A 24,190-nucleotide genomic window follows, 5' to 3' on the forward strand; every position below is an offset into this window, starting at 1 on the left:
TTCTTGTGATAAAAAGAAAAGTACACCATATGATTTTAAGATAAAATGTGAGATGGTAGCTCTGATTACATGCTTTCAGATAAGAAAAAGGAAAAAAATGGGTCACTGATCTTGTTTTCTTGCTATATATTAAAACAGATAAATTCTTTTGCATTATATATATACAAAATCTGACAATTTTGCACAACCTGTAATGTGAAATCCGGTGACCCATACTTTTTATTATATTTTTGAAAAAAGCAGGATAAATTCTTCGTTTTGGCAAATAATTAAAATACTATGGACTTTACATAATACGCCCCAGCCACCTTAAGCACAAAATAACATCACTAATGAGGACGCAGGAATATAAGACGGGTCTAATATATATTTCATATCATCTATTAAAGAGTCAAGTATTTTCTCATTCAATTTTTTTTAAATGTTTGCTAGTTTGTGTACCGATCGCAATTGGAAGGAGAAAGTTGATATCCCGATCATATCTACATTTGTCTATTCAAATCTCGAACCAGTGTAAGTTATCAAGTCAGGAATACGAGCGGTTTTTTTTTACATTTTGTTATCATGTGTTTATAATTCATCATTCTATTTTGCTGTATATATTTGTACGATCGTAAATTACTTTAAGGTGGTCACTATTAGTTTGTGATAAACGAAATATACTATTATATCCTTCAATTTTGTATGTGTCCTGAGTGTTTTGCATTTATGTGTATTGTACACTTGTCACGTAATGTTGTCAAAAAAGCGGTTTTATTAACATTGCCATAAACGTGGGAGATTTAGTCAGCCATAAAACCAGGTTCAATCTACCATTTTATCTAAATATGTCCTGTAATAAGTCGATAATATGGCAGTTCGTTTCTTTTGTATGTTGCAATGGCGGTTGTTCTGTTGCACTTCGGTGTTTCTTTTGTTCCATTGTTTTCTTCTTTTAGTTGATGTATTTTCCCAGTTTAAGTTTGTAACCGAGATTTCTTTCTTTCAATCAATTATAATGACCTTTGAACAGTGGTATACTACTGTTGCCTTTATTTGAGCTTTTGATTTTTGCCATTTTATAAAGACATTTATAAAAAAAAAATCAGTTCATTAATTTTCTAATTTTTGCCTTTCTTACTCGATTTTTGAAATTTACACATTTTGCCCTTATAAAACATTACAGATTAAGGTGTTCACAATGATTACAACTAGCTTTGATAGATGCGTTATAGGACAACTACCTGACTCAAAACAATTGCCAAAAAAAAGATCCCTTAGGTATATTGTTTTTTTCTAATAATTTGATAAACATGACAACAAAGAATTGAATTCAATATACAGTGTTTTAAAAACAAATGACAAGTTTTTAAAATGTAGAAGATTTATTCAATCATGTCATAACAAATTTATTGAAAAGACATTTATGTCATAATAAATAAGAAAAAGATTCTGTCCACATGCGCTCTACATATAGTATTAGTATTTGATCTAATATAATATATCTATATAACTTAGAAGCTAAGAAGTAGACTATATGCCAAACACATTTATTTAATGATAAGTTTAGATTCTGACATTGGTAGTCGCGATATAATAAAGGCAAAGGGACAATTGCTATTTCTATCGAGTTTTACTTTAAGCACCTTCTAGGAAATGATATTTAAAAATCTAATACAACCTACTTATACCACATACATTAACTAAACAAAACCTTTCCTATATTTGATAAAATGGCCATGTATACATAACATATTTTTGTTAATTTATAAACTTACAAAAATACTATTTGGAAATGCAAAGGAATTTGGAAGGTCCCAACTTTTCTGAATTTGGGATAATATTGATACGTGGTCTGTATAACGATAGGTGCTAACTGTAACCATAGTATCACTAATTATTCTTTAGTTATCTACAGCTTATAAATAAACTTCATAGGGAATGAAAAATCAATTGATAAATTGAAATATGTTGAAGATACAAAGTGCATATAATAAGAAAAGCCCACACCACAATTCAGCTATAAAAGGCCGCCACATTACAAAACGTTAAAAAAAACTCCTTGAATTATGAATTTTTTTTTTAACATAAAACTGATTTAACAGACACCAAACATGACAACCATTGAATTACATATTTAAAATGTTCCGTAATTGATATAAGAACAAATTGTAAAAAAATTGATTTCCGCATCAGCTCGTCATCAAGCACAAACATAATAAGTCTCTCTCTCTCTCTCTCTCTCTCTCTCTCTCATTGGAGACCCTGATGTATTCTACTGTGCGTTGTTTCTCCTGCGTAATAGCTCTGCTAATAATAATTCAACTGCTTGTTGGTTAATAATACGTGATTGCCCTGCTTCGTGTATCCTACTCTTCATAGAATCATCATCAACGCCTTGTGCACCATCAGGGTTTCTTTTGTTTTTTCCAACCTTCTTTAACCCTATTATAGATATCAGATATCTTCCTATGAACCGAAATATGAGGAGTCCTATCATTGTCGGATCTAGAAAAATTGATAATTTGTGATACCATTTTTCTGTCGGATGAAAATCTTGCAGTAAAGTTGAAAGAAAAAAATCCATATCCCGATATGTAAAATATTCTCCTGGTAGCTTCCCGTAGGTTAATATGCCTTGTTTTATAACGATCAAACACAGTGGCCAGTATTCCTGTTTTAGCTTTCTCAAGATGCTTCTACCTTTATGGGATGCCATGTTGACCATTCCAAAGTTAACTGTATCACGGTATCTAACGCTTAATGATGACAAAAACATTGGTGGTACCGTCATATTTGTAAAAAGAATTACTCTTACTGCAATTTTATCCTTAGAACCATAATAAAACGCCCATTTTGAAGAAGTAAAAATGTCCCATGATGAAATTTTTGAGATTTTATAATTTTTTGCTTTTTGAATATCTGAAAATATGCTATGAAGATTGTAGTCATCTCTTATCGGATATTCTGTGTTGACTTTTTTCCCTGGAGTATATAGAAAAAGAGTCGATATATTCCATTTCTGTTTCAGGCATATACTGGAAAGCAAAATGAAATAATTGTTCATCTGTTAATTCAATAAAACAAACGTTAGGTACTGTATACATATAAATTCTTTATATGTGTCATTTGTGTGCTAAAACTGAACAGATATATGATTTGATATTGACGTCCAGTTGCCAATGTTGCATACAAATTCTGGACGGTAACATATTGATAACACGTTCACAAGATATGTTCTGTCTGTTGGGATTACCGGGATGAGGTGCAGGAAATATAAGCTGCGACACACACAAGATATGTTTTGTTTGCTGGATATGAGCAGAAATGTTGTCTTTCACAAGGTCACTTTCAAAAAAGGTGTTGTAGGGATTCATAAACGTGCAGAGAACGTAACACTTTTGGTACACGAAGCTTCAAATGTAAGGTAACATTTACAATTTAAAGTGGCTGCGTATGTATATATCCCGTACACAAAATCTAACGCCCCCATTTTAGCATAGGTTTAACTACCTGATTGGAGATGTCCACGGGATGACCATTATTCTATACGTCATTCAGCTCTTCAAGTATGTAAAGTTAGAGCATTGTGAGGTTTAACCTAATATGGGAAAAACAAAATGATAAATACTGTACTCAGTTTGAATTATAAATTGCATTCGTTACCAAATTGGGTTTTAAGGTTGGCGTTTTTTGTAATATTTATGGTGAAATTGGAAACGCGATGATTTTACTAAAGTTAAAATAAAAAAAAATATATCTCATATAGAAAATAAATAGAAATTTCTATATGAATTCTTGTTTGTTTGGAACTAACAAAATCATATTAGTACACAAAATTTAGACATTTGTAATATGTTTTATTGATATTTGTTACTTTTAGAGAGAGAAAATTTTCATTTGTTTATACAACAATACGTAAGATTCAGATTATCCGTTCCGTATTTGAGGTTACCGTTAGTCTCGCCCTAGTGATAACGTTTACTGCGAGATTTTGCGTTATTATGGGCATGTTTTGTGTCAAAGCACATGTATATAATGTACGTCATGTAAAATTATTATGATAGTTTTTGAGCGGTAAAGCTTCGAAAAGAAGCATGGTGAATTTTCACTGCATAGCGGAGGGTTGCTCCAACGATTCACGAAAGAAACATAATGCTGTAAAGTATCATGATATGATTTTAAATGGATGTATCGTCGACTTTCATGTACTTCCTTCAGTCATAAAGAATCCTAAACTAAGGAAGCTCTGGTTGTCTCAGATAAGAAGGGAAGGGTTTAATCCCGATCCAAATTGTCACTGGCATGCACTTTGCTCCCGTCATTTTATTGAAGGAAGACCTACGAAGGAAAATGCAGTCCCAACCCTATTTGCCTACAACAACTACAAAACTGGAACACCAAGAGACACCAAGAACAGTACCTTACGTCCCATTGAACAATTGATATTGACAACACAGTAAGTAACAAATAGTTGAAATTAGTGTCCTCTTTCTTTTTCATTCTTCAATGTATTTTTGTCTTGTTTGCCTATTATGATGAAACAGTAAAAGAAAATTGTGTGTGTGTTGGGGGGGGGGGGGGGTAGATGTTAGTCCCTTTTATCTGTTTAAAAGAGGCGGAAATTACCCCTCTTATGTCCACGAGGCTCCAAGATAATAAGCTTTGACAACTTAAAAAATGGTTTTCATGTTCACGAACAGTGTTTTTTAAATATTGGACTGTATGCACATGAAGATATATTTATTTTTTAATATACATGTATATATATATTTTACAGACCAGCAAACATTGTTACAGTTTCACAACTGCCAAAAGTACCAAGACAAAAGAATAACATACCAGATATTCCAGGTAATTTTAAGTAAAACTAAAAAAAATTGATGTAATGACTGAATAGTCAGTGTGCCACCATGGTACTGTTGTAAATCAGAGGGAGCTACCTGTAATTGAACCAAGGAACATAGGGGTCAGTCTATTGTATGACTGCATGTTCTGATAGGCATATATATATATATAAAGTGCATGGACGGTTTTCATAATTTAATTTAACAATAATAATTGTGATTAATCAGTCAATGACGACATAAAATCAATTAGTAAACAATGCTAAAATAACAATTATAATATTATTCTAATTAAAATACAAATATAAAAGTCATATATTAAATTTAAAACAATTTATCTTCACAATTTCAAGATAAAACAATTGCCAATATTATTTTATCACAAAATAAACTTAACTTCAAAAACAAAATTTAAAAAGTATTTTGAAAAGATAGATATGAGTCTCAGATTAATTTTGTCTGCACACTACATGTACACCATCAACTGGTATACTGGTGGACAGTCGTTAAAGGTCCAGTAGAAAAGATATGTGTTCTGATGGTTATGGCTCTTAAGTATTATGTATTATGTATTACATTGCATATGTTCTTTCGTGCACAACTTATATTTATATATATTATATATCTCTTGTAAAATTATTATATTGGTGTAAAATTGTGTATATATGTATCCTATTTATAAGCTGTATTGCTTTCGGAATAAAGTATTATTATTAAACATATGGTTCTAGTTCCCATTTATAAAATGATTAACTACATTTTTGTACTACAACTTTCTAAATTACATGCACATTTTGTACGTTTAATTCTTTAAAATCGACCAGTCTATGATCCTGACTAATGTACATTGTAGTCAACTAATTCTAATTTAAATGGTACATATTTACTTACTTTCAGTAATTTCCTACATTGAAAAGCCAAGTTTTGACCACACTTATTGCACTAGCACTGAAGTTAGTGAAGATGTCTCCATTGAGGAAAAATGTGCGATATTAATTGAAAATAGCAACGCTTTAGAGGTACGAAATTAATTGGGATTTTATTTGATATTGAAAATTCCTCCATTGGATATAAGAGTCAAAAGCCATGAAAAAGATATTTTTTAATCTTATGAACTATAGAAATAATATTAATTTCAATCAAAAATTGATTTGTTTTAATTTATTAGATGGCAGTTCATACATCAAAAATGATATAATGTAAGAAGCAATGTGTTTTTATATTCAAATTAATACATCAATATTAAATATGATCTATTCAAACATTTTACTAAATATATATTTACTTTTAAAATTTGTAATCCAACAAGAACATGTTGAAATATAGTATTACATGTAAATGTTTTTTTTTAAGTCATTTTACCATATAACTGTATTTCATTCTGAACATGCATGAAATATTTGCCACTGAAATTGAATGTTAAGCAACCAAAAATCAATCAATCTTTTATTGTTACCAACTTGACTTAAGTAAACAAAAAATACAAAAACAATTTCATAAATTGTTTGCCTTGATTTATATATTTATAATTATTACTTTTTTTCACAGCAAAAATGTCAAAGATATGAGACAGATAATAACCAGCTACAGAAGCAAGTTAAATTGCTACAAGTTGAACTTCATGCTACCAAAGAGGAAAATAAAGTTTTAAATGAGAAGTTTAATAATACAGATGAACTGCTTAAGGACAAACTTGTTGAAAAGTTGACTAAATCAAATAGTAATGTTAAATGTTTTCTTGGACTGCCAAGTATTTCAATGCTTTTGGGAATTTTCAAATTATTAGAAGGACATGCTTCAAAAATGAAATACTGGATGGGTCCCGACTCAAGTGACGGTAAAAGATGGCAAGTAAATAATAAGAAAAAACCTGGTGCTTCAAGGAAGTTGACTTTTTTTGAAGAGTTTGTTATAACTCTTTTGAGATTACGGCTAGGACTAAACACATATGTGTTGTCTCTTTTGTTTGGTGTTTCACAGTCAACAATTAGCAGGGTTTTCACGACTTGGATATCTTTAATGGCACAATGTTTAGGACCACTTATTAAATGGCCATCTAAAGAAAAGATTAAAAAACACATGCCTCTATCATTTCGTAGAAAATATCCTAACACTCGTGTAATCATCGATGCTACTGAATTTTATGTGCAGAGACCAAGAAACCCAACAGCACAGTCAAAAACGTGGTCAAATTACAAGTCAGAAAACACTTTTAAAACGCTTGTAGGTATAACACCAAATGGAGCTTTTTCGTTTATATCTGACTTATGGACTGGTAACATTTCTGATAGGAGCATTACTGAAAGAAGTGGATTCATTGATCTGATTGAAAAGGGGGATCATGTAATGGCTGACAGAGGTTTTTTAATCAAAGACTTATTATTATCAAAAGGTGCCACCTTAAATATGCCACCATTTACCAGACCATGTAAACATGGAAAAGGACGATGTCTTACGGCAAAGGAGATTAAGGAATCAAAATCCATAGCCTCTTTGAGAATACATGTAGAAAGATCAATCCAGAGACTGAAATCTTATAAATTCTTAAGTGGTGTTATGCCAATAAATTCACTTTCTGTAGCTAATCAGGCTCTTAAGGTTGCAGGATTTTTTTGTAACCTGATGAAACCATTAGTTCAAAAGTTATAAAACGTGTTTTGTTTTATAAATCATTGGAAATTTATTTGACATATATATTAATTAAAGGAGCAATGATTGGCAATTTTTTTTCCAGTGTTTCTTTTTTTCTTTTATGATTTATGTTAATACTACAAATTATATTCCTTGATTAAAACAAATCAACAGCTTAATAAGAGAATTATTCTGTTCTAAAATTTTCTTTCAAAAACTGATAAGTAGTGGAAATATGGCTTTATCGTGTATTGTCAAAACTAACAGATGTACACGTCTAGGCACAACAGTAGGTTATCTCCCATTACATTTGAATGAGTTGTCTTTTATAAATTTAGAAGAATAGAGACTATCATAAGTTGTCTTAAAATAAAAGATGATATTTATTATGTTTAATATTGTTTATTTTAGTTATGTTTAATCAAATTAAATTATATAACCAAACTTTATCACTGTTTTATTTCGTGAATTGTTATGAACTTCACACAAAGTATTCAACTGATACAAAATGTACATGTGGAATTCTAACGTCTATACTAGCAGAATTTTTGGTAGAACATATGAACTGTAGAATGATGCAAGTTTTGGTAAAACATTAGACCAAAATTGTTCATCAAATGGTATTCGCTCATGATGTACACCTTTAAAAGTAAATAATACAAAATCACACCATTTTCTTTTAGTAACTGCAAGCTGACATTGAATTTGACAGTAATACGGAGATGTGTCATTTCTCTTCATAAGTGGAGTATCATTTTCTATGTGAAAGTTTGTTTTGTCTAAACAAGCAGCATTGATTGGAGTTTCTTCTGAAAATTTAAACGGACATTTTATTTCCAAACAACCTTGTCCACAGCATTTACACTCTAGTAAACCATCAGGAGAGCAACCTAAGTAAGGACTGTTGTTGTCAATTACAAACCCAGATAATTTACATTCTAAACTATCATGCAAGTTTTTTTTGTCATGAAGATAAGACTCTCTAGCAACATGTTCAAATTTTTTTCCATGTCTTAAAGCAGGCAAGTCTGAATTAACACTGCTTGCAAGACCTAAAATGAGTTTGACTAGATGGCCATCAGGGTTTCTTCCTGTAAAATGAAGACAACTATATAAAATGGAAGCTGTTATTCTGCCATGTCTCTGATAAAACCACAAATCACTATCACTCTGACTGATGGTCTTTTCGAATATATCAGTGAAATAATTATCAGGGATATTTCTATGTATGTGCTCAATAAAAGATTCAAGTGAATCATCTGACGAATCATCATTATTAAATTGTGTTGCTAGATCTAGTATGTTGACAGACAGGCACTCAAAATCATACTCCGAACCAGAGCTATCTGACAGAACATATGCTGCACATGCTGGTAAGTTTTCTGATTTTATTAACCGAAGCATTTCTTTTTCTATAGCATGTGGTGACATGTTATGACAAGATGGCCTATAATGGTCACTTGTTGATTTGATTGGTGGTTGTCCTGTAGGCTCACTCCTCAGGTCTAAAGAGGTTATTTTTACTGGAGCTGATGTTCTGACTGGGTTAACCCATTTAGCAGCCTTGTCAGTAACAGAAATAACCGATCTATCGGACAAATCCTGACAAAATCTTTGCATCCCGAACAGGAGTGCTGCCACGTGCTTACATGTTCCATCACCACTGTAAAATAATTATATACACTGAAATATTCATTTTTTAGAAGTGCTCGAGGGAAATTTAAACATTAAAAAAAAAACCAATGTTTCCCTAAATTTAAAAAATAAAAACAAAAGTTGCTTGAAAAATCAACATTGACTATCCACGTTTGTTTGCATCTCTTTTTTGAAGGTGATAATTCTGAGGAAAAAAACTGGAAATTAATTTTATGTGCCCTTTAATTTTACAGTTAATTTGGAGTGAACTGATAATGTGGCATTCCATGTAGGTTAAAAATCAAAAACAGATGACATAATAAAAATACACATTTTTTTGGCATTTCTTGATGGGATTATTCATCTTTTTTAATCTTTATTTTATTTTTCTCGCTCATTATTTCATTTTTATTTGAAAAAGATAAATGGCTAATCAGAATTATACAATTACATGTACTTGATAACCGTATTCTTGATTTTATTATTCTTTTCTGTTATCAGCATACTTTTTAACCAATCTATTCATTATTTTCTTGTGTTATTCTTTATATTTTAACACCCCATTATTCTCTATTCTGTAAACCCTATCGGCACCCACACCCTCGGATTATTCAGGTAAGAACTTACGCCACACATGTACATTCTGCTGAATGTATTGACCCATCAAATAGGACCACTATCCAAACTTCGTACGGGTCAGCAGACTGTCTCTCTTCTGGTACACATGCTGCTTTTACATAATGTATATCGCTGTGAAATTTTGACTGCCTAACATCACGGATATGTCCATTAGAATGAAGACGGTAACTGTTGTCATTTTTATAGCCTTTCAAACGTTCATTTGTCCAGTTACAAATGTTTTTTAAATAATGATTAACATCAAACGCTTCAATTATTGGAATTGTATTTAAATCATCAGACCAATCAATAACAGTCTTGGGATGCGACAACTCAACACCATCTACAGTTCGCCGTATTTTATTTGCGAATATGTAATTATCGGGTTCAAAGGCGGGAATCTTTTGTAATTCCGCTTCTTCAGCTAGTTCAACTAATTTACTCTTTTTATAACCCGTTGTTTTAACACCTCTGTTTTTCAAGAACTGTTTGATTTCCGGGACGTTTTTATTCTTAAAATCAGAGTCCATTGTCGTCAAAGTAAACAAATAGTTGCCCCGACGTCACACGACTTACGTACCTTCATCTACAAAAGAGTTCTTGACGTTCGGTAATCTGAATCTTACGTATTGAGTGACATGTTTTTCAATACATCGTCAAACAGAAACATGCTTCATAACAAATCTGGATATCGGTTAAAGGCACACCTTGTTAGTATCAAAGGCCAGATCAAACTATAAACTGCCGTTACAGACAAGCCAAGAAAAAATAAGTATCCTCAGACAGGAATTCACTGCCCGGAAGATCAGGAATACTCGGTACAAATCAATATTACCAACTCTGAAGGCATATAGGAGTGTTGACTCGTTCCTTTCATTAAACTTCCAGAGAAGGGGTCTACAAATAAATCCTGTTAGTCGGATTAAAACAAATAAGTCAAATAGAAAGTTCCTTACCAGCAGATCTGTAAGAAATTTTTTTAATAGCATGACAAGAATTTCGACTTTACCTTTTTTCAAAATCACAGTCAAGTTCTCCGAATTTAAGTCCATGTATGTAAGTTTTCGTCTGAGAGCATTCCACGATGATTCGTTGAAATATGAAGATTTTAGTCTAGGAGGCAATATATTTAAGAGAAATATACTATGATTGTACTTTTCTAAAGTCATCATGAAGTTAAAGGCATTAACTTCAAGGACCGGTCTAATTTTTGGTTCTCCCATTTGTTTCATGTGACTAACAGACTCTTTAGTAACTGGGCCTGTAAAATATAGATAAATTGGGTCCGACAGGAGATTTGAAAATTGAAATAATATTTGCGATGTTTGATGCATTCACGGTAATTTGTCTTGATATCGTGCTGATATTTACATGGATTAAGATGTCTTTGATCTAGGAGATTAAGTAAGGAACGTACAATTAAGCTACAAAGGGTTCCGACAGTAGACTCTTAAAAACATTGAGGAGATCAAGATATCAACGAACAGTAAAATAACTGAACTCCGAGGAAAATTATAAAAACAGAAAACAAATGGCAAAATCAAAATCTCAAACACATCAAATGAAGGGATAACAACTGTCATATTTATAACTTAGTACAGGCATTTTTGTATGTAGAAAATGGTTGATTAAACCTGGTTTGATAGCTAGCTAAACGTCTCACTTGTATGACAGTCGCATCAAATTATATCATATTGACAACGATGTGTGAACAAAACAAACAGACATAATAGGCAAAAATGTCAAAAATTGGAGAACAGCAGTCAACATTGTGTTATAATCTTAGTCACTATAAAATCAAACAAACATGTGACAAAAATCACAAAAAAGCATATAGACGAAGCAGATTAGCAAAAATCAAACTCAAATATATCGTAGTCCATTTACATAATGACGGCATGTATACTTACAGAGCCAAATCATATGTATCAAAGAAACACAAAAAAGGAATATAGACAAAGCACATTAGCAAAAATGAAAAACCATCATATTTGTTTTTATTAGAACAATAACACAATGAGGGATAAATAAGTACAGAGTCACATTCTAATAGAGCTGTGCAAGTATGCCCTTAACTTCCATATGGAGTTTATTTTACTATACAACAAAATAAATGTTGCTGTGAACCACTTGGGTCGGAAAATCCTTCCAAAATATTTAAGAGTAAGGAGAGAAAAACAAATTATGTGATTACACATACCCCTTATCTAATCTACTGCTAAAAGAGTTCTTTATTCCTTGTTGTAAAATTTAAAATTTATTTATTCTATTTTACTATAATTTCCATTTTTGTCTGCAAATATCTGCTTAAAAAATTAAGTTCCAATGATAGGTCGAAAATCATACTTTTAAAAATGCACTCAATATATAAATTTCGTTGAATTGATGGTCTAAATTCAAATTCCGTTAATTTGTTAAAATTCACTTTCGGAACACATTAAATGACGTAAACAATCTTCGATATGACCTCAATAGGTTATTTGCCAATTCCCGTAATTGACCCTGTAATAAGAGATCCTTTTTTAAGTTATGTATGTGGTACAAAATTTTTATTTACAATGAAGAGCTAGCAGAAAGACCAAATTAAACTGTGCGTAAAGTGAGTAATCTTAAAGGTTCTTAAATCTTGTAATTACACTAATTTGTTGTTAAACTTAATACTTTAGACATCATAAATTATTTTTCATGAAAAATTAGTTTAATCGAATATACATCACTTTCAATTCATCATCCTTTGCATTGGCAAAAGCCAACTTTTTCCGGTATGGAACCAGTCGACAATTGACAAAGGGAAGTAATTTGTTTAAAACGTGTGTAATAACAGAATCAAATCGGTAATTGGCAAATGGACTATTGACAGAAACATATAGGAAGAAGTATTTAGACCATCGGGTCAACAGTAAATCGAACCTACTAAAGCACTAATGCATTTGTGAGAATTTGTCTCTTTCAATTTTGAAATGAGTGTCATATATATCTATATTTAGCTAGAATGTTGGATGAATATTGAGATTACAGACAATCATTGTGAGTGAACGCTGGGTACGTTTGATGTAAGGCATATGACGAAATTAAACCTGTTAAAGGCACTCATGTTTAATTTATCCCAATCTTAAAACCGTATTTAGTTTGCAGGTTTCCAAATCGTTTTTAATTAAGTGATTGCAGATGAACCTGACACTATGCAGTCGTAACAAAAGTAAAATATAAAAATTTATTATTTTTTACACTAATTAGATATAGGAAGATGTGGTGTGAGTGCCAATGAGACAACTAAGCATTACTTGGGACCTTTTAAACATGCCAAAATTTTAAATGATATTGGTCATTTTCTTCCTTTCAATATGACATATCTTTTATTCTCATAAGACAAACCTGATATATTTACGGCTCCAATTAAGTCATGTTTTGTTGAACTCCTGTAAAACATGATGCCTCTTTGATCTAGCAGGTGTTTTAGATCAGATATGGCCAACAACTCTAAATCAACCAGCATAGGAGGCACACTTTCCTCTACGACCACTAGAAATAAATTGAAATATACATAACTGATAAGTATCTTGCTACAAATATTCCCCAAAAATGGTAGACTTTAATATATTAGAGACAATTTTAAAATGCTAAAATTTATTGCTGGGTAGGAAAACTCTTTTTTTTAATTAAAAACGACAAAATATCTTCGATTTAGAGTATTTGTTATATCAGTGTCTTCAAGATACTTAAAACTAGCGTACTAGATACTCGAAAAATGACTATTTAAGTATTCTTGATATGCTGCTACTTACAGTTTTCATAAGATTCATAAGTACCTTTAGTTTTGGCTAATGTTACCAGTCGAGTTTGATCTGCATTTCGTCGATACACTTCCCCACGACTATCCAGAAGGGAAAACAGCCCCTTATCCGTAAGGTAGTCGGGATCAAGCCTGTCCGCTGAAATCTTATTTTCGATTATATGTTCATTATTGGAGATGACTAATAAATATATCGCGCGTGAAATAAAGATGACGCTGAAAAAAACGTCATAATAGACCATCGTTCTTCTAAACGGAGTTGTTACAATTTGAATCTACTCCTCGTACTATATATGCTTTACATGTAAACTCCGTTTAAAGCAAATCTTATCAGCATTATATATAGAATGTTGAAATATAATATGATATATGGTTTTATTTTTGTCACATGGTATGTTAATACTTGTTTATTTTTACAAATAAGGAAGTTTAAAGATTCATACACTTTGAATGTGTTGTATAACAACTGATATTATAATAGTGTTATAATAATCAGGAATTGTGTGCCTACTATATCCTGTAATAACACAATAAAATGGTATAAATAAACACATATATGCAGTCGGTTTAGCTTGTTTTATATCATTTACCAGCGACTTTCATTTCGAATAGACGTGAACATCGTTATGGAATTTGACATACTAGTATTTTTTCGCATATACTGTGTAAATTCATTTCAATGCTTCTCATATGGTCAAAATACCGCTCTACATTAGGAGAAAACACATTATATTTTTGGTATTTTCGAATTATATTTTTGGTATTTTCGAATGGCTTAACAGTCTATAGACTATGTTTTGAATATTTCGAAATTCAAAAAGCTTAATGGATAAGCTTTAAAATAAGCATGTTCATTTAATTACTTTTTTGTTAATACACATATAACAGTGAAATATAAACAAATATCTATACCTCTTAAGTAACACATGATGTCATACAAAACTTCTGCAATTTAGAAATGACAGTTTGATAAATATAGGTATATCTATACTTCTTGTAGTCGTTACAATTTTTTTAGTGATACAGATTCACTTTCTTGACAAGTAAAAACTGTTTAAATCGATCACCTTTTTCGTATGCGTGATTGAAGATGCAAAATACTTTCGTGTGGTTTGTTACATTTTTGCTTTCCCGTTTTTGTTAAATAATGTGCATTTGCATATCTCATTGTCAGTCCGATCTTAGATTAATGGATACAAGAATAAGAACAAGTCCAAACCCAGTAGTATGCATATTTTGATAAATTTATTGTCTTCCATCAAAGACGTCTTGTAAGCATGTTCTCTTAACAAAGTATTTGCATTTATCATAATAGATTTTGGTAAATAGGAAGGGTACAAAACTAGTTCTGATGTAGTAAAAAATATCAAGATGGACTCGTTTTCAACTTTTAGTAGAAATATATCATTTATATCTAGATGAAAGATATTAATATGTATCTATATGTATAATTCTGCACACTAGTGTAAAACCATTGGGACTGAAAAACAACAGTCTAATCTATGTCAACAGGCAAGAATGAACCACATTTACAAACGACAACCACTGAACAACGCATTTTTGACTAAGGACAGATGCATTAAAAAAGGCGTAGGGTTTAAACGCTAAATGTTGTGTTACCTTTAAAATCTAGTGTATTTTAACGTTTTTATTGTTTCCCTGGCGTAATAGCTCAATCAATAACTCAACAGCTTGTCCTGACGCAAAAGTGAACCCAAACACATTTGTAATACTAACTGACAATTTCCTCACTTAATAGGAAATCCTAATTTTTTGTTTTGTCGTGAAGAAATTTAATCGAGAAGACATATGAAAGGCCAATAAATAAACTAATTTAATTAATTTCACAGACAAATTTACAACTAAGTAAAACTGCCTGTCAAAATGGCTCAACATTATGATCAGTATGTGAGAAAATCCAGTTTTAAAAGTACACAAAAGGCAGATTCCTTCTCGACATTTCAATGAAATAAAATATGTAAACAAACATGATTTTTCACAAATTCGAATAAAATAAACTACTTTTATCCGAATAAGGGCATTCTATTTGAATGACACAAAAGGTTCTCATAGTTATGTTGTGTAAACATAATCTGAAACTTGGTAAAAAAAGAAATATATACACAATATTGATTTTTCGGATCGTGAAAGATCTCGTACTGCTCTTTTGACGATCGCGGAAAGGGTCGTGAAAGATCTTAGACTACAAAGACGTTCAAATTATTCTTCAATTATATAATTAATATTTGTTATTGGTTTTGAGAAAAACGAGATCCTCATCATTAAATTTAATCATTTTAAAGTATTAAGATTTTCAGAAACAAATTATAATTATTTGTGCATTCGTGAACATGTTTTTTGTATAACAGTTGGCTGACTGTAGGATGGAGATTTTTGTATTGCCATGTGAACTACTCACTGAGCACGAGTTAAAGTATAACTACATTTTGTATATTGGATCCTATAATCTACATGTCCATCAAACAGGATTCATCTTACCTCGATTTTGCCTCATTTCATGGATGAAGATTTAGTTTTGTGGTCAAGTCCGTATCGCGGATTCGTTAAGCTTTAGGATAACTGTTTGTTGTTATGATTGTAAGGTGAACATTTTTGACTTCTGCAAGGTTTCAAATAACATTGACCTCATTTTCATGCATTATTTGTTCGTTTTATGTTGTTTGGCCTTTAACTTAAATACATTGTACCTTTATGTTATAGCGCCACGGTATTTGGTGTATGATGTTGAATCATGTCTGTCTGCATGTTTCATTTATGACGTCAATTGTATTTAATATATTGAATAATAGTAAGATGTCTATATCTGGCTGTCTGTCAGGGTTCATATATTTTCGACCTTATGTTCAGAACTAAATGGCCAAACATAACTTTAACATTTGTCAGTTTCTAAGGTACTGTAAGGATCGGAAAACATATATTTGGTGTACGGGATGTTAATAGAGATCTGTATGGCATGGTTCAGCTGACCTTGATCTCTTTTTATGAACCATTCACAATCTAACGCGTATTTGACATATTTATAATTCTTTATTTTGTATTTCTTCATCTCATACAATATTTATCTGCATTTTTTCCATAAAAAAAGAATACAATACATGTTTATTCATTTTGACCTGTCAGTGTCAGTGCTTATATATACATCCCCTCCCCATACAAAAAAAAATCAAATATACTATCACAAAAAGCAGACGAGAAATTTCAGCATTTGCTGTCTGGTATTCTATAGTATGAAGTATATAGTTATCTCGTTGGAAATCAATCCACATCTGCTGCGTTGTATATAAAGATGCGTAGAACTGTAGGTTCTTGTTCAATCTCAAATTGTTCAGAAAGATGATGTTTTTGCTATAAGTTTTTAGTTGATGGTTAACACTTTTGTTTAAACATTGCATACCCATATTATTGGCTAACTAGTGGCGATCTGCATGAATTGTACTAGACCGATTCTCAAAGCTGAATTTTTTCACACTGATTTAGATACGTTTTAATTTGTTTAGATGTTGTTTTTTTATAACTTTGTAGGTACAGTGTTGAATTAAAAAAAAAGTTTTAATGTTCATTCTTATCAAAACAGTAACAGGCTTTAACCAGTTGCAGGTATATCAAATGTTTAAAGAAATATTGATTCCTGATTACTAGTATTCAGTCTGGTCACGCATTATCTTTCACGATCAAAATAATGCGTTGCATAATTTTTCACGATCAAGTTTGATGAAAATGCAACAAAATTCAAGTTTTTCATAAACAAATTAACTCTTTCAAGGAAGATCATACTTTTATTTTAATGTACTATCAGATACACCAAAGATTAAATTTCAAATATATCATGATATTTTGAAATATGACCATTATAGGTACAAATAGCGTGCTTTTAAAAATTAATTCCATAGACATGCATTGCTTCTTTGGTTTTTTTTTTGCGTAAAGTACTGCATATTGTCTATTTTATTGCATAGTAACGTTGAGGAAATTCAATCATTTTGACAGACATGATTTTTTGTTCCGATTTGTGCCTCGTTTTGAAAATTAAGCATTTTTTCACAGATTCTGAACTTAAATTTACATAAAAATTCTTTCACGATCCGGCACCAGAGCTTTCACGATCGCCTCGCAATACTTGACCACCGTTATATATTCTTTCACGATCATTTCCCTCGTTAAACCGAATGACACCCATGAAGGGGCTAAATCGTAATTATTGTTTGCCCAATTTGCCACATTATTGAATTGGGGGTTGCACTGGTTTTTTTGTTGCCTTAAGAATTATGCACCCTTGTGTTAATTTAGTGCTAAACATATGGAAATTTTATAGTAATTCCACTGCCTTTATCCTTGTACTCTCATATTTGGCAATTTGATGACTGATAGATATAGGTTTATTGCATGCAGTGCTAGCATTGATTGCCTTAAAACAACTTTATTAATATAGTTATTGGTTCAAACAAAACAAAATATGGACCAAATCAAGAACACCTTTTAGGATGCGCTACACTATAGTGACTCAGCAAGAGGTATTTTGGAATTTACAGGCTGGTTTGAACTTTTTGTAAAAATAAACACTAGCACATCAAAGAAAAGCAAGTGAGTAATCTATGCTTCAAACTTTATAACAAAAATTTCTGTATTAAAGGCTATGGATTTTCTTTAAAAATCTTGGTTTATTTGCTACAAAGTACTCTTTTTCTATGAAATGAAATGAATAAGTAAATAACAATTCTTTGCATCAAGTTTCTCCTTGGTGTATGTTTGAAATGGCCTATCTCTATTATTTGTTATATCTGTAGTTATGATACAAGTGAAGTTTGAAAAATTCGTACAAAAATAGCTACGGAAGGGTCATAAACCTTAAAATCAAGGTTTAAAGCAACAGTAACACATTAAGTCGGTTATAATTGTTCTAATAAAAATTAATGCACCAATCTAAATTTTCTACTTCATTTACATTAAATAACTTAGTATATATAAAACACATATTTTTTTTAACATTTGTATCACTTAGAATTAGTTTGGTGTAGAAGTATATTTTCCATCTTTTATCATTTTCACCTGTTGTTAGGAAGGCTTTTTTTAAATTATTATTTTCACTTTTGAACACAAATGTCGAATATTTGTGTTCACTCGGTTTTCCTCCTTTTTTGTCAGCTTTTCAAGCCAGAAAATTCAGTTACAAAATCTCTCTCGAACCCTCCCACAAAAAAGAAAATGACAATTCCCTTCGAATATCTTCTATTTTAAAGTTAGTGATACTTAACCAAACCATTATGAATAAAAAAAGATACGTTTGAATTATAATTCTTCGTGTGCCTTTTTTTAGATTTGAAAACAATTCTAAATTAAAGAAAATTAACAAACAAACTGATCAATTACAATACAGTTCAGTGCCTGGTTTGAAATCTAGGAGTCTGGTGTACCTAATCTTTCATGTGCTGTTTCTCTAGTGCGTGACTGCTCCTTCAATAAATCAATAGCTTTCTGATTTATAAGGCGCAATTGCTCTGCTTCGTGAGATTCACTTTCTATAATATCATTGTTATCGACATCGTTTCTTTCCTACTGATTGCCTTGGTTTTCTCCCCCTCCATGATCCATATTCCCGATAACACATATCTGGCTACGAATCGAAGAACGAGTATTCCTATAAATGTGGGATCTAGAAAAATAGATAATTTGTGATACCATTTCTGTCGGTCGAAAAGTCCAGTTCCGGATATGTAAAAAATTCTCCTGGTAAATTTCCGTAGGTAAATATGCCTTGTTTTGTTACGACTAAGCACAGTGGCCAATATTTCTGCTTTAACTTTCTCAAGATTCTCCTACCGTTATAAGACGCCATGTTGACCATTCCAAAATGTACTTTATCACGATATTTAACGCTAAATGAGGACAAAAACATAGGTGGTAACGTCATTTTTGTAAAAAAGAGTAATTCTTACTGCAATTTTATATGTTAAGTTAGAACCTTGATAAAAAGCACATTGTGATGACGTTAGAACATCCCATGATGAAATTAGTTGAATTCTATAATTTATTTGTTTTTGAATACTTAAAAATATACGGTGAATACTGTTGTCATCTCTAATATAATACTCTGTGACGGGGTTTTTTTCCTGGAGTTTGCAAGTAGAGTGTTGAAATATTCCATTTCCTTTTCAGGCAAATACCAAAAAAAAAATCATGGAAGAAAGCTGATATCTTTCTTTTTATTCATAAGACATTGAAAAAATATGTACTGTCGAAATATATATATAAAAATTGTGCCTTACCAATGATTTTACAAACACTTTTCTCCGTTTAAACTGCTGGACGGATAGGAACAAAAGTTGTCCATGATCACCAGTCGGGAATTTATATTTTTCTTCATGTATTTCTTTTTATTCATAAAACATTAAAAAAATATGTACTGTCGAAATATATATATATAAAAATTGTGTCTTACCAATGATTTTACAAACACTTTTTTTCCGTTTAAACTGCTGGGCGAATAGGAACAAAAGTTGTCCATGATCACCAGTCGGGAATTTATATTTTTCTTCATGTATCTTCATGTGATTCCGTTTACCAACCAGCATAACCGACAGCTTAAATTGGAACATATAGGTACAATTCAAGTAGTGTCTTTTATCTTGAAAAACGCTATTGACAGACATGTCCAAAATGCTGTGATTTGCCTACTGTCTATTTACCAAAAAAAAAACTGTCAGGTGGCGAGCACTTCATTGTGCATGGTCGCTAATCATAATTGAAACGATGATATAGAAAGCGAACATTTTGATATAAAAGTGACAAATTTGTCAAATATATGAAATCGGTAGTCAAATCCTTGTATGAGTTATTGCTTCAAAATTATGATTTTTATCATTTTTTTTGCTTATTTGTCAAATATATATTAAGGACAAAAATAGGACATGACAATGACAACATCTATGATTATGCTTAGATTGTAGGAATCGTCAATTTAGTCCTCATTTTAGATATTGCATTTTGATGATCATATTATCCAAATATTATAAAACCGAATTATCATGTTACAATTTTCAGTTTTATTTATTTTGGATGACTCGAGTCGAATGCTCAAATTATCAAAACTATTTTATTGTTAACTGTTGCGCGTATTCCACACTAAAATCATTATTACCGTTTACACGTTGGAATATGATCGCAAACACACTTGTCTCTGATATATTTTCTATTATAATAGAGGTATATAAGTATTGTTCTGTGTACCTGTTGTTATGTAACGGTATATGCGAGTCATATCAAATCAATAATGTACAAACACCTCCACTGGAAAGTGACAAACACTTTATCAATTTACCTCACAAGAACCATATTTTGGAACATGTTTGAAACTAAGACGTAGAACCTTTCTATTTACATCATTTTGTCTTTGGCACTGTGATTTGGGAATCATTTCATTTCTGTGTTTGCAATATTAATTCAGGATATCGGTATATTCTAAAGTGAAGTAATCTGAGTCTTTTTAAACTGATTTTTATAGTTCGTTCTTTTCTTGTACTGTTGTTCATGTGTTACATATTTGTTTTGAGTTCATTTTTGTACATATTATTTTTCTCGTTTGAATTGTTTTACACTGTCATTTCGGGGCTTTTTAAAGCTGACTGCTTTTAAATGATAGCCCGAAAATAAGGTACACATGCCAAGAATAGAGTAGGAAAACATCCTTACTCTGTAGACATTCGAAAAGAAGTGACTGCCAGGCAAGTCTGGAAAAGTAAGTTTGAAATTATATTTAAGTTTTTACTATACCGTTTTTCAAAGTCACAGTCAAGTTCTCCAAATTTGAAGTCCATGTATGTTAGTTTTCGTCTTAAAGCGTTCCATGATGATTCTTTGAAATATGAAGATTTTAATCTCGGAGGCAATATATTTATGAGAAAAATACTATCGTTGTGTTTTTCTACAGTTTCTTTGATGTTAAAGGCATTGCATTCATGGACCGGTCCAATCTTTTGTTCTCTCATTCGTTTTATATGAATTAACGCCTCTGTAGTTACTGGGCCTGTCAAATATAGTTTAGTTTAAACATATTTATTTATAGTGGATTGGGAAACAAGTTTTGCAACTTATATTAATCCCTTTCCACTTTGCGGGTGCGAGTGCTGCCTTGTAGCGGCATTAGTCTACTCTTTTTCGAAATCTACAAGGGTGTCTTTAACTTGCAAGAGATATGGCTCTCTCTTAACACGGGTAAGCCATTTATCGTCCCCGTCAAATATAGATGACAAGGATTTGAAAAAAAATTTATATATACATAAAATACAATGCATATACGGTGAAATAACTTGCATTTTTGCTGATATTTACATGGTTTTTTTATGTCTTCAACCAAGTATCAAAGGGCTACCGAAGGGGAAACTTTAAAAAGCGAAATTTGAGCGAAAAATATGATATTTTAAATGTATTAAAGAATGTATTAAAGAGCTTTGCTATTATCCTAATAACTGTCACATTGATTTTTATGAGTTATGGAAATATTGTCTCTTGAATTTGGATAATCGGACCTTTTCTTCTACTAACACATACCTGATATGTTAACAGCTACAATTAAATCATGTTTTGTTGACCTACTGTAATACATTATACCTCTTTGATCTAGCAATTGTTTTAGGTCATAGATGGTCAGGGACTCTAGATCAACCAGCTTAGGAGGCACAATTTCCTCAACTACAACTGAATATAAATAAGTAAAGAAGTATTCAAACTCTTAAGTAAACAACTAACAATATGAAAATGAAAAAAAAATGAAAAACGACTGTCTTGTCAATACTCCTGCTACAAAGAGTCCAAAAAATCTAAAGTTGTCATTTTAATAGGATAAAATTGATAGACAGTAAGAATTTTTAAATTGAAAACGACTTATTGAACTCCAAGAGTACTGACTTTTCAGTGAAAGGAATTGCATACGACATTATAAATACATATAGTATTACATACTTGCAAAATTATTATTAAAGTAATACTGATTCGATACTTTCAGTTTCAGTTCACCAATACCTTTTGTTTTAGCTAATGTAACCAGTCGACGTCGATCTGCATTACGTCTGTAAACATCCCCACGACTATTCAAGAGGGAAAACAGCTCCTTTTCCGGTAGGTAGTAAGGATCTTGTCTGTCCGTTGAAATTTTATTTTCCACATTATTTTAATTACTAGAGCTTCTTAATAAATATATCACGTATGCAAGAAAAATGTAGAAAATAACGTCATAATCTACCACAAGTATTCTAACGATCCCTATCATTGTTACCTTTCAAATGATTACTCGTATTTTGTGTTCTGTATAATACATGTTCATTTACAGAAAACCTTGTATCATCATTTTTTATAGAATGATGATGGAAGTGTTTAACGACCTTGACTGGCTTCAAGCCTCGCGCGGTCGGTATTTATATAATGTTGAAATATATACATGATATATGGTTTTATTTTAGGATTGTGGTTTGTTTCTAATAGTTGTTCTTACAAACAAGGAAGTTTAACGTTTTATATAGTTTGAACGTGCATATCTATTTTTTAAACGATCAATTGGTATCATGATCTTTACAAACACAAATATTCACTTGTTTACCAAAGCAACTACCTACTTTCGTTTTTGTTGAAAAAAATGTCATGAAAAACAGTAAATGCAAGGTTCGTAACCAAATAATTCGGCATTAAAAAAATAAAATCATTAGTGTTTGATAATGTTTTTAACAAGCTATCTTTTTTTTTTAAATTGAAACCTGAACAAAAATATCAAAATACTAGTTGATAATTATAGATGATCGTTGGTTATCTCAACGAGATTGATTTTCTCGCTTGAGCCGGTATGACCAATGATTATCCTTTTTTCGCTATCTAACTTATGACGACATTGATTAATTGCATTCCTAACCGTTACAATGACCCCCGTTTTCATTGCGTAAATGTCGATTTATAAAGTTCGACAAAGCGCTCTGTCTGATTTAATTCTGTTCAATAGAAACAGTCAAACAAATGTTTTGAAAAGCCAAAAACCAGTAAATCACAGCAGAGTGTTTGGACTTCAGAATAAGTACAATTATTTATACTCAAAATATGCAATGTTAAGATATGTTTTGTATGTTATATACTAGTCAACAAAAGAAACGATACACGACTTTGGAATGAAATTAATCAAAAAATATTTAATATAAAACAAAATGAGATGTACTGTTTTTATCACTTTTCATTTGCCATGTATATGCATATGATTATGAAAATCAAAACCTGTTGGAAAGAAACTAAATTCCGCGAATAGGATCACAGAATTCAAATTATTTTGAAAATGAACACACAATTTTCGAAGTACTAAACAAAAATTCAAATTGGTTTTAAAATATGCAATATGCTAATAAGGTTATGTTCATGCTGTTAATTATTAATTGAAATATTCTTTTTTAATTTATTGATTTTTAAAATAAAAAAAAAAAAAAAAAAATTTGTTTTACTTGTTTAGCTCTCAAATCAATTCTTTTATATGAAAAACCCACACTTCAAATTTGAAACCTTTCAGATAAGTTTAGGTGTGTTACCTTGTATCTGAATTTCACTTAACATATACTGTTTATGGTAAATGAAAGGATAATGTATACATTTACTGGTTTCGTATGTGGCCGAATTTCTCTATACGGATAAACGAAGAAAT

General features: G+C 31.1%; 2 protein-coding genes across 2 annotated transcripts in view; one reads left to right on the forward strand and one right to left on the reverse strand.

The window, feature by feature from the left end:
* Positions 1-1,386: 1,386 nt before the first annotated feature.
* LOC134712392 (uncharacterized) overlaps positions 1,387-24,190 on the reverse strand; it is a 32,550-nt gene continuing 9,746 nt past the window's right edge. The window contains exon 4 of the mRNA XM_063573889.1: positions 1,387-3,017. Coding sequence (XP_063429959.1) covers positions 2,255-3,017 — 763 coding nt within the window. The 3' untranslated portion in view covers positions 1,387-2,254. The remainder of the gene's footprint in view (positions 3,018-24,190) is intronic.
* LOC134709587 (uncharacterized) lies at positions 4,077-7,475 on the forward strand. The gene is made up of 4 exons (XM_063569749.1): positions 4,077-4,438; positions 4,760-4,833; positions 5,724-5,845; positions 6,375-7,475. Exons 1-4 carry the CDS (start codon positions 4,077-4,079, stop codon positions 7,473-7,475), a joined length of 1,659 nt encoding a protein of 552 aa, XP_063425819.1.

Source organism: Mytilus trossulus, chromosome 3 (assembly GCF_036588685.1).
Source record: "Mytilus trossulus isolate FHL-02 chromosome 3, PNRI_Mtr1.1.1.hap1, whole genome shotgun sequence".
NCBI classification, from domain to species: domain Eukaryota; kingdom Metazoa; phylum Mollusca; class Bivalvia; order Mytilida; family Mytilidae; genus Mytilus; species Mytilus trossulus.

Bases quoted from the DNA above. Each gene is read 5' to 3' on its own strand.
- LOC134709587 (XM_063569749.1), top strand. From the start codon at position 4,077: ATGGTGAATTTTCACTGCATAGCGGAGGGTTGCTCCAACGATTCACGA. The intron at 4,834-5,723 runs GTAATTTTAAGT...ACTTACTTTCAG, and splicing joins TAACATACCAGATATTCCAG to TAATTTCCTACATTGAAAAG. The intron at 5,846-6,374 runs GTACGAAATTAA...TTTTTTTCACAG, and splicing joins AAAATAGCAACGCTTTAGAG to CAAAAATGTCAAAGATATGA.